This window comes from Mya arenaria, chromosome 2, assembly GCF_026914265.1.
Source record: "Mya arenaria isolate MELC-2E11 chromosome 2, ASM2691426v1".
Taxonomy (NCBI): Eukaryota; Metazoa; Mollusca; class Bivalvia; order Myida; family Myidae; genus Mya; species Mya arenaria.
The window spans coordinates 51,821,650-51,833,879 of NC_069123.1; the positions used below are offsets into that span (position 1 = coordinate 51,821,650).

The following is a 12,230-nucleotide window of genomic DNA, read 5'->3' on the forward strand; positions in this document are numbered from 1 at the left end:
ACACATTCTGGAAAGATGTAATAAATGTATATATGTTATATATAGATAGGTTTTGCATAGACAATGTTAATCAATTTATGCATATGCCATTATTTTATAACCACAATTTTGTAAATGGAAACTATGTATTTATTCATACCCTATACAATAAGGGATTTCGTTGTGTGAAAGATGTTTTTGATGCCAATGGAAATCTGTATAGCCTATTGGAAATTGAAGCAATAATTGATAAGAAAATCAACTTTTTACACTATAATGGATTGACTTCTGCAATTAAGGCCTATATAAGGCATTGTAATTTTGTGTTCAATGCTTTAACTATTTAGAATCTAGTAACCCATGTATGAACACTTTTATTAACCCAATTTTGACCAAAAAAAATGTTAACAGATTTCTTAACAAAATCTCTATTGATAATAATGAAATTCGTACAAGTCAACACAAATGGCTGTTACAATATGAAAATGTCTGTATTAATTGTAAAAATGTCTATAGCTGTGTATTTAAGTGTACAAAGGATTCTTATATTCAATGGTTACAATTAAGAGTTCTTCATAGAATATTACCAACAAACGCATTATTATATAAAATGAAGCTAGTTGAAAATGATAATTGCTCCTTTTGTGAATGCTGTAAAGAAACTGTTTTACATCTATGTTGGGATTGCAATAAAATACAGCCGGTATTGCAGGATATGCTACAAAAGTTGAATACAAATGACTCAAGTATTGTCATAAACAGTATGTTCGTATTGTTAGGTTCTGGGAATAATAGCTTTAAATTTGATATACTTTCATTAGAATATAAGAAATTTATTTTTCTGTGTAAAAGAAAAAAGTGTGTTCCAACAGTAATTGGTTTCAGAAATAGCCTTCAGTTAGCATGGAACATTTATAAAAACACAAATATCTCAGATAAATTTAAAAGTAATTGGGCAATTGTAAGAAATTTGTTTTTGTAACTACAATGAAAGTTAAAAAAAAGCTGGTTGAAAATGATAATTGCTCCTTTTGTGAATGCCATGGAAAAACTCTTGGAGAGCATCTATTTTGGGATTGTAATAAAATTGCAGGATATAATACAAAAGTTGAATACTTATGACTCAAGTATTGTCAATAACAGTATGTTTGTATTGTTAGGTTCTGGGAATAATAACTTTAAATATGATATACTTTTATTAGAATATAAGAAATTTATTTTTCTGTGAAAAAGAAAAAAAAGTGTATTCCAACAGTAAATGGTTTCAGAAAAAGCCTTCAGTTAGCATGGAATATTTATGAAAATACAAATATTTCCGATAAATTTAAAATGATTGGGCAATTGTAAGAAATGTGTTCTTGTAACTACACTTTACATATTTCAAGCTTTCATACATTTCGCCCAGAAGGGCGCCGACTATATTTGATATTACTTTAGAAATATTCCAACTTAGGGACTAGTTCATAAATTGCAGAACAATGCTTTCAATAGTTTAGTGATAAAATATGAAGTTTTTGTATGTTTTATAAAACTTTACTCTTCAATTGATAATGAAACCTTAAATTACAATAGCCCTGCTTATCATTTTGAAAAGTTTGATTTTAAATACCAACTCAATCATAACAACTCGGCCATCTCCGAGATATATACAGGCCGAGGTGTTCCGATTGATATGAATAGATGAAGGTTACACGGTACTATTACAATATCCGTTATGTTTGTAAACCTCCTACGCAGTAATCTCCCTTGGTGACGGCAAAAATGCCGAGTTTTGAAAAATTAACCTTGAGCTTAATTGTTTGTTTTGAAAATGTCATTCGAAAGAATGAACTCTAGATAATTCCCTCTTGATGTATATTATTTTTATCCCCGTTCTATATACTCATATGAGTGAAATGTGTTACAAAAAATTATACAAAATATAAAGCAAGGAATTCACATAACATGCCGGTACAGATAAAAGGTGAATTTCATTTTATTGAATTCTATGTACTAGACCGTATTTTTTCCGAAGAAACGTATGTATATTTTTGTTATGAGTTAGTTTTAACCGGAGGTTTAGCTTGGGAAAAAACCCAGAATATCTATAATTCCGGGCTTAAACTATTGTAACAATATTATAATATTAACCATAATGTCCTTCAAGCTTATGTACACCCAACATAAAAACAAATACTATCATTGAAATAATAACCATTTTTGGTTATCTGCATGCACGTTTTTCTTCTAATTTCATTGCGCCGACTTGATGCTATACATCAACCTTTTTCTTGTTACTAATATGTTATCATTTTATTAGGCTGGTTATCATTTTAAATGCATGTTTGTTTTCTTTCTCCGTATATCCAACATGGCTGCCGTTTTCTTCATGGTGCATGATAAAGCTGACGTCACAGTTTAGACTGGGACCTTGATTCTATTTACGAAGATTAAGTCGGCTGCAAGAAGATCTGAACATTTTGGAAACTTAAATATCGGTCATACATGTCATTTTAGCAACAGTTGGTGTTCAAATTGTCGTATTGTTTAAAATTCGAACATCATTTCACAAATAACGCTTGAACGGTGGATGCTCTGACAATGTATAATTTGGAGACTCTTTTTCGGGCCGATTCATAATTCACTTTTCCTAAGGAAATTAATCGGCTTTTGATAATGGCGCGGAGTGAAATATTCATTTTAATTGGTACCGAACTACTGCTTTGAATTTGAAAATAGAATAAAAAGATCATTCAACACTCATTGATAGAAAACACTGCCGATAAAAATAAACAAGATCATCCATAATGCATGTACACTGCCTTCATGGGTTTGAGAATTACTTGACCTCGATCTGACATTCTGCGATGACTCATCATGAATTCTGCGGCGTTAACAGCCTGCTCCATGTTGTCATTACAAAAGCGGCCTAGCCGCCAAAAAACAGTTCGAAACATACAATATCAAACTTAGTCATATGATTAATTGGTTGGACGAGGGCCAGTTGATATACATCAAGATGCATTTCAACAATGCTTTATTATTTAAAATAATCCATTGAGCGGATTCTTTTATAAATATACACCGTTCTAGCGTCACACAATATTCGTAAGCATTTATATAAAAAATCAAAACACGTAGCCCGAGTTTAAAAAGAATATCAACCCGCATATAAGTTAGATACTAGCATGGAAATAGGATAGGTTTGTCATGAGAAACTTCAATACTCAACTATATATATAGTTTTAATAAAGTGAACATATAACCTAAACATAGAATAAATACCAGTATGGAAGCGGTTTAGAGAAATCAGATAGCACTACAATTTAATGTATACAATTGTATCAAAGAATTTGTATCATCTCTGACCGATAGTGTCAGCTAGTTGTGACCCAAATATTATATGTTAAAGGGTTCACTTGCTGATTACAAGATATGAACATATAATTACAGCTTCCACTTTTTATCACAGACCAATTTCTGTTGTAGTCGAGTTTGAAACATTAATAATGTGCCAATTCCATCATCCAATCCATTATTTAGAATATGAGATCATTTTTTTTATCTTATACTCAGTATAAGTTTGGTCCTTGACGTATATTTATCTTGGTCATATATTTCATTTATATTCTTTCTGTTCTGCTTGTCAGAGATTATCGCGGTAGTGAAGGGCAACGCCTACGGGCATGGGCTTCTCCACGTGGCTAGATTCCTCGAGCAGTACGCAAAGGTCACGTGTTTTTCCGTCGCCACGGTAACTGAGGGAAAAGAGCTGTGTGAGAGTGGCATCAAGAGTGACATCATCGTACTGGGTAGGTATTGCTTAGCATTTGTTAACTATTCGAATAACAGCAAACTTATACTTACGTCATTTGAAGAATGTGGACGAGGGAGGTCCCTGAATTGACGAAATACGTAATACGTCAGTAACCCAATTGTTCGCTATGGTATAATGCTCTTGTGCGAGAAAACGTGTTCAATGGATGAATTACCTAACCTTTTTTGGAAGAGTCGCGAATTGCATTTTCAGGTAATATAACGGGGTATGAAATTTCAACACTGATCCAACACAGGCTTATAACGTGTATCTCGGACATAGCCACCCTGGAGATATGGAACCAGCAGCGTGAGGTAAGGTGCGAGCAAAGTCAATCAGCCTCACTCTAATTTGAATGCTCGGTCATCGTTTGAATTAATTTGTTTTCATTTCACAATAGATTCAAACAAAGCAAAACCACTAAAATGTAATCAAATTCTGCTTTCGAACGTGCGGATAAAATATATGTATTGGAGTTAATACTTTCTTTCTGCTGTAATGGTGGAATAATACGAATAAGCAGAGTACTTCATAACGGTAGCTGTTGATCAAAGTTATATGCTGTTTTGTTGATTAAAAAGCTATGTACAGTATATCTTGCTACAAAATAGTAAGTAATGGTAAAGAAATATATTATACCAAAGTCATGTGGTAAGTAAACCGCTGAATAATTAAGGAGACATTGGGAAAGTCGTTGGACTATTTTACACATCGATATTTATATATAGCCGTTGCATGCGCATGGCTACAAGAACTTCTTTTGGGTATTCTAGGTGCAGGTTTTCAGATGTATTTTTTTTTCGATTTGGAAGTGTACGTGACTAAATTGCAAGACTTTGTATTAGTGTTGGGAATCGGACAGAAAAAAAATACTATCGATAATCGGTTTATGAAACCGATCAATGGTCGATTATTAATCGATTTAATCATTAGTAAAATATCTTTGATCATCATATTTAAGGCATACAGATACAGTACATGCACCAGTTTTAAGCACCAATGTTACCTTAAACATTTCTTTGAACAAAAGAAAGATATCGATTTCATTTTTAATAATCAGTCAGTAACAAGTACTACAAGCAGTTGAATATTCTATATGTTTTTAAAAAAACAACAAAAAACTTTTTCTTTCAGAAATCTGAAAAAAAACTAAATTCTTACATGGTTAGAAGTAAACGGTAACATGTTTTAAAAATCACTTTAAAACCACAAACATGAGAAGATGGAAACCAATATTTTAGCAGTCAAATTACAAAGAAAATTTGCAATAATGTTATGTAGTGACTTACTGACTTGATAAGAATATGACTAGATAATTTAACATACAACCACCTTAACATTTAAACATAAACTAGCATTAACCAGACACCAAACATATTTAAGTGACATTTTTTACTGGTAGTCGGTAGCGGTTACGGCCCTTGTTTCTATAATCGACTGATCAAATTTCACTATCGATTGTCGCCTTTCCGATCGATTGTCGATTATACTCGATCATCGACACAACACTACTATGTATGGATTTGATGTTTAGCCATGATGACAGCGTGGAACTTTACTTTAAATTTACGCGGTAAAACTATTTTGTCAAGAAATGAGTTTGTTTACATCGTCACATACCGGTTGTCTGGTACCCAGCGTACTCCGCACAACAAGTGTACCGATAATGAAATGGTAAGGGCAGGTTGTTACATAATTGGACTAGCTGCCAATTACTGATAAGCCCAACCCACTGTAGTAAAGGTGTATCGCCCACTAGCCAATAGCAGTCTCTCTGCTCAGAATACACTTGACCATTCATACATGTATTCACTCTGCTTGTAGCATCCATGCTGTTAAGAACTAATAAAATGTTGTCTTCTAACTGGAGTTAGTTGTTTACCTAAACCAGCTAACATACAAAACATGGTGTCAGAAGAAAAGTGACAATGACGTATAATTCGGATTAACGAAGTTCACTACATTCTGTGGACAATTGTCTTTGTGTTTTATGCCATTTTAAGAAGATGGATTCACAAAACAATCCTAGAATGGATTGGGAGTCAAAGGACTTGCCAAGTGCTTTTAGAAAGTTCAAGGAGCACGCAAACTTTATGTTTGGAGGACCTCTAAACAAAAAGTCTGAGGAAGCCCAGTGCAATTACTTAATGCTATGGGTTGGAGAAAAAGGAAGACAAATTTTCTCCACATGGAACTTAAGTGACGATGACAACAAGACACTTAAGAATTACTATGACGGATTTGAGAGCTACTGTGCCCCGAAGTCAAATCACATCTTCAGCCGTTACAAGTTTAAGTCACGCGCACAGGAAGATGGAGAACCATTCGAGTCGTTCGTCACGCAGCTGAAAATTCTTATAAAGGACTGTGGTTACCCAGTCGGGATTCAAGACGAGATGATCCGAGATCACATTGTATTTGGGATTAAATCAAACGAAATCCGTGAAAAGCTAATCAATGAAGGATCAGAGCTCACACTGACAAAGTGTATAGACCTAGCTCGCACCCATGAGCTCAGCCAGTCCCAAGTGAAGGATATCACTGCAAATGGACAATTTGTAAATGCAGTCGGGAGTCGGAAACCAGGCAGGACCAAGCCGCCACAGAGGGAGACGTTCCACAGACAGCCTGAAGCCCAGAACTCCAAATATGGACATAGTGAAGCCCGGAGTTCCAAATATGGACAAAGTGCAAGGACTAACATTCAAATATGTGACAATTGTGGTAACAAACACCAAAGGAAAGACTACTGCCCTGCCAAGGGAAAAGTGTGTCTTTACTGCAATAGACTGAACCACTTCGCAAAAATGTGTCGCAAGAAGGACAATGACAGCAAGAAGGTCAATGAGGTAAACAATTTTGATATAAGATCTGATCTCGATTGTTACTCTCAGAATGATTTCTTTGTAAATAGCATTGAACATGACTCATTGTCAAACCAAGCATTTGCCAAAGTAAAAGTAGGCACATCCATAATAGACATGAAAATTGACACAGGTGCGCAAGTTAATGTCCTCCCAAAGTCACTGTACTTGAAACTAAGCTTAAAGGGTCCATTACGACAAGCTCAGAAACGCCTCACTGCTTATGATGGCAAACCACTATGCGTGGAAGGTTACATAACCATACCTTGTAAGTACAATGGTCAAACTTACAATGAAGAGTTTTAGATAGTTAAATCAGGTTCAAGCCCCATATTAGGCTTACAGACATGTTTGAGAATGAATCTGATAAATCTTGTACTTGCAATGAATTCTAGTACCCCAAGCAAAGATAATGTAAATCACACACCTCTCACAAAGGATAAAGTCCTCTCGAAATACGCAGACGTTTTCGAAGGTATTGGTCAGTTGCCAGGTGAATGTGAAATTCACTTGCATGAAAACGTCTTACCTGTAGTTCACCCACCTCGCAAAGTCCCTGTCGCAATTAAAGACAAACTCAAGGTAGAACTTGATCGCATGGAACATCTAAATGTCACTTGCAAAGTCACTGAACCTACAGACTGGGTAAACAGTTTGGTCACTGTAGAAAAAGCAAACGGTTCTTTAAGGATATGCTTAGATCCAAAAGACCTCAATGACGCAATCAAAAGACCACACTATCCAAACAAGACGCTTGATGACATATTGCCAGAGTTGTCAAATGCAACCATTTTCTCAAAGCTTGATGCTCGCAGTGGTTATTGGTCAATTAAGCTCACAGAAAAGGCTTCATACCTGACAACATTCAACAGCCCCTTTGGCAGGTATCGTTTCTTGCGGTTACCATTTGGCCTGAATAACGCAAATGATTTGTTCCAAGATATGGACCATTGTCTTGAAAATTTGCCAGGTGTTAGGACAATTGTTGACGATATTGTCGTTTTTGGTAAGGATCATGCAGATCACGACCGCAATTTTGACATGCTCATGACGAGATGTCGTGAAATGGGTATAAAACTTAATGCAGATAAGACCGATATAGGCAAGAGCGAAATCCCCTTCTTTGGTCACATTCTCAGCTCTGAGGGACTAAAAATGGATCCTGCAAAAGTCAAGGCCATACAGGACATGCCACCACCAAATTCAAAATCAGAACTACAAACTGTTTTGGGAATGGTCACATACCTTCAAAGGTTTGCACCCAAACTCTCTGAAATCACACTGCCCTTAAGGCAACTACTTTCTAAGGATGTAGAATTTGTATGGGATATGCCCCAACAGGAAGCATTTCAGAAAGTCAAAAATGTCATAACTCAGAGTCCAGGTCCTGTATTAGCTTACTTTGACCCCAAAAAGGAAATAACTCTACAGGTTGATGCTTCCAAATATGGCCTTGCTGCAGTTCTCATGCAAGATGAGAAACCAGTCAGTTTTGCTTCGAAATCTCTCACTAAAACAGAGGTTAACTATGCTCAGATAACGAAAGAGCTATATGCCATTTTCTTTGGTTGCAAAAGGTTTCACCAGTACGTATATGGTAAACGAATCAAATGTCAGAGCGATCATAAACCACTGTTGGCAATTTGGAAAAAAGGCTTGCATTGTGCACCCCCACGTTTGCAACGTTTGCTGTTACAGTTGCAGAAATACGATGTAGAATTGATATTTGTCCCAGGTAAACAAATTCCTCTAGCAGACACGCTGTCTCGCAAATATTTACCTGACACATACCCAGAAATTGCAGAAGGTTTAGACGTGCATGTACACGCTGTCATGTCAAATTTACCTGTAAGTGATCAGAAAATGGAGCTGATAAGGACTGCCACAGAGTCAGATTCTCAAATGCAATTACTTGCAAAGGTTATTCTTGAAGGATGGTCAAATGACAGACCACAATGCCCCAGCACGCTTCTTGAATTTTGGAACTTTAGGGATGAATTGTCAGTAGTTGATGGCATTATACTGAAAGGAAACAAAATCCTTATTTACAAGGAAATCAGACCCTTAATGTTGGAAAAGATTCATGAAGGTCACTTTGGTGTAGAAAAATGCACACAACGCGCACGCGAGGTTCTGTTTTGGCCAAATATGTCTTCAGAGATAAAATCACTAGTGCTAAATTGCCCAATTTGCCTAGAACACAGGTGTTCAAATCAAAAGGAACCCCTGCAACCTAGCAAAGTGCCCGATAGACCATGGCAAATCTGTGCCACAGATCTGTTCCACTGGAACAATTCTGATTATGTCTTGCTGGTAGATGCATACAGCAGATATTTTGAGGTTAGCATGCTCCCAAACTCAAGGTCAGTCACAGTGATTGATAAATTGAAAGGTTACTTCAGCCGTCACGGCATCCCAGAAGTTTTACGATCTGATAATGGACCATGCTATGACTCTTTAGAGTTCAACAAATTTGCAGAACAGTACGATTTCAAACACATAACATCTTCCCCAGGTCACTCCTCGGGTAATGGACTTGCTGAAATTACCGTCAAGACAATTAAGTCTCTGTTCACAAAAACAAAACAGGCAGGAAATGACCCATACCTAGCACTGTTAGAGTATCGCAATGCCCCATTACAATGTGGTCAATCCCCTGCACAGCTCTTAATGAGCAGACAGTTAAGGTCAACACTGCCATTAGTAGACAAACAGCTTAAGCCACGAGTACATGATATGCAGACTGTTAAAGACAAAATGCATATTTCCAAACAAAAGTCAAAGTTTTATCATGACCAGTCTGCTAAGCCACTCCGATCTCTTGAAATAGGTGAAAGTGTAAGGGTAAGGCAAGGAAAATGTTGGTTACCTGCTGTAGTAGAAAAAACGGTTAACAATAGGTCATATGTTGTCAAAACAGAGAACGAAGGATTATACAGAAGAAACAGGCAACATCTTTTAAAAACTAATGAGAAACTTTTTCCCACCAATGGTCAATCTTATCAGTCAAATCCATCCACCTCTGATCTAAATCCTAGCCCAATACCTTGTCCTGCTACAGAAAAGTCATCTTCTCTAGGTAATACAGTACAGCCACAAGTATCAGAGGAAACATTTAATTCCCCTTCAGTTGAAATACCTGTCAACTCACAAGCACAGACCATTTCAGATAGCCATTGTCAGACATCTGATGATAGGGTTTATTATACAACGAGATCGGGTCGGAATGTCAAAATGCCTCAGAAACTTTCATTGTAAATACATGCTGTATTGACTATGTAAATAATGTTTTCAGGAACTACTTTTTCATGTTTATATGTTTAATTCTTGTTAGATTTTAGATATAATAGAGAGTGTTCTTACATTAGCAGAAAACCACAAGACATGTAATATAAACTATGCAGTCATAAAATGGATAAGTCAAGCTGTGCATTTATTGACATAGGAACTTAGCAAATTACTACAAGCTGTGAACTCCAGTACTGACTGTGAGAACCCTACTTCAAAGAAAGAGAGATGTTACATAATTGGACTAGCTGCCAATTACTGATAAGCCCAACCCACTGTAGTAAAGGTGTATCGCCCACTAGCCAATAGCAGTCTCTCTGCTCAGAATACACTTGACCATTCATACATGTATTCACTCTGCTTGTAGCATCCATGCTGTTAAGAACTAATAAAATGTTGTCTTCTAACTGGAGTTAGTTGTTTACCTAAACCAGCTAACATACAAAACACAGGTAACCCAGGCTACACATACCGGTAGCGACGAGAGGGATCATTCTGTAATCTACGTTATAAATCCTGGCGCCCGGGGATTTTCCATAGCTCATCTTACGAGCAGTAGAGCACTGGTGTAATAACAATGAGTCTAAGGCTTTGAACATGACTTGTAGACGGACACAATAGGAAATGGTGTCTCTGGGGGAAGGCCACTTAAAGGATAAATAAATTTGTTAATCAAAGGTACACGATAAGTTACTTTTACATGTAGTATTTTCCAGAAGACATACGTGTATTGTGTATAACAAATCATTACAGAACAATGTCGTTGCAAATGGCGCATTAGACTCCAATGATGTGTCCACGAGGTTAGCAAATCTACCAGCACCGAGCGAGTCACTACCTGTCATCATTCAAGTGGACACGGGGATGGCCGTCAGTGGCTGTCACGTGGATCAGCTGGCTGGTATTATGGAGGTAATGGCCGAGGAGTTATATATCAATGAACGTTCATATTTTTACTTGCATTATAGTACTGTGTAACGCTCTTATAGTTCGAATTTTAATATATTTCAATATACATGTACAGCTAAATTGCATAGAAGTTAACACCCTTTATCCAGTAATTTGAACCCAATAAGTAGTACTAAGGTTATCGTTTCTATTTGGGTAGTTTTGCAAAAGCCATTGTATACGGGTCCACAGCCTGATGACCCACTTTGTGGATTCACGGGTGGAGCTGGACCTGACAAACCGCCAGTTACAATCGTTTCTCCGAGTCACAAAACCTTACAGGTACTTTCAAAATAATCCATTATTGACTTGACCTACCATCGGGGACCCTCCTTTGACTCATTCTGACTTGACCTACCATCGGGGACCCCCGTTCGACTCATTCTGGCTTAATCAACCGTCGGGGACCCCCGTTCGACCCATTCTTGCTTGACCCTATATCGGGGACCCCCGTTCGACTCATTCTGGCTGGACCCTATATCGGGGACCCGCGTTCGAATCATTCTGGCTGGACCGTTCGACTCACTCTTTCTGGACCCTTTATCGGGGACCCCCGTTCGACTCATTCTGGCTGGACACTATAACGGGGACCCCCGTTCGACTCATTCTGGCTAGACCCTATATCGGGGACCCCCGTTCAACTCTTTCTGGCTGGACCCTATATCGGGGACCCCCCGTTCGACCCATTCTGGCTTGCTTTATCGGGGACCTCCGTTCGACTCATTATGGCTTGCCCCTATATCGGGCTCGACTTGACTTCCATCGGGGACCCCTGTTCGTCTCATTTTGGCTGGACCCTATATCGGGGACCCCCGTTCAACTCTTTCTGGCTGGACCCTATATCGGGGACCCCCCGTTCGACCCATTCTGGCTTGCTATATCGGGGACCTCCGTTCGACTCATTATGGCTTGCCCCTATATCGGGCTCGACTTGACTTCCATCGGGGACCACCGTTCGAACCATTCTGTTAATCTACATTAAATGAAGATCCTAGTGCCTCATGCCGAATGCTATATGTATCCGTAGTTTACAAGTCAGCTTTGTAAAAGTATGTTTTCCGATGGTGCAGTTTGAATGTTATTTTCAGTCTTATTGGCGTTTTTTTTCCTTCAGCAAATTTGTTTCTAATCCGTCTCAGTGTAATTGTGCATTCCTCGACGCAAGCCTTGCTATATTTCCAGGGACATTGGCATTCGCGTGCACGCAGCGAACTCGTGCGCTGTGTTCCGCGGCGTGGGAACGGATCTGGACTACGTGCGTGTCGGCGTGGCCGTGTATGGACTTCCGATAGGTAGGAACACGTGACGGCTTGGAAGCAACACAACAAACATCTCAAGTGTTTCGCTATCAAATA

At 37.9% G+C, this 12,230-nt stretch overlaps 1 protein-coding gene across 1 annotated transcript in view; it reads left to right on the forward strand.

Moving 5' to 3' along the window:
• The window catches only part of LOC128203193 (alanine racemase-like), a 29,480-nt gene that overhangs the window by 15,300 nt on the left and 1,950 nt on the right, over positions 1 to 12,230 (forward strand). The window contains exons 2-6 of the mRNA XM_052904499.1: positions 3,609 to 3,770; positions 3,989 to 4,089; positions 10,681 to 10,839; positions 11,036 to 11,157; positions 12,058 to 12,167. Of these exons, the coding sequence (XP_052760459.1) occupies positions 3,609 to 3,770; positions 3,989 to 4,089; positions 10,681 to 10,839; positions 11,036 to 11,157; positions 12,058 to 12,167 (654 nt within the window). The remainder of the gene's footprint in view (positions 1 to 3,608; positions 3,771 to 3,988; positions 4,090 to 10,680; positions 10,840 to 11,035; positions 11,158 to 12,057; positions 12,168 to 12,230) is intronic.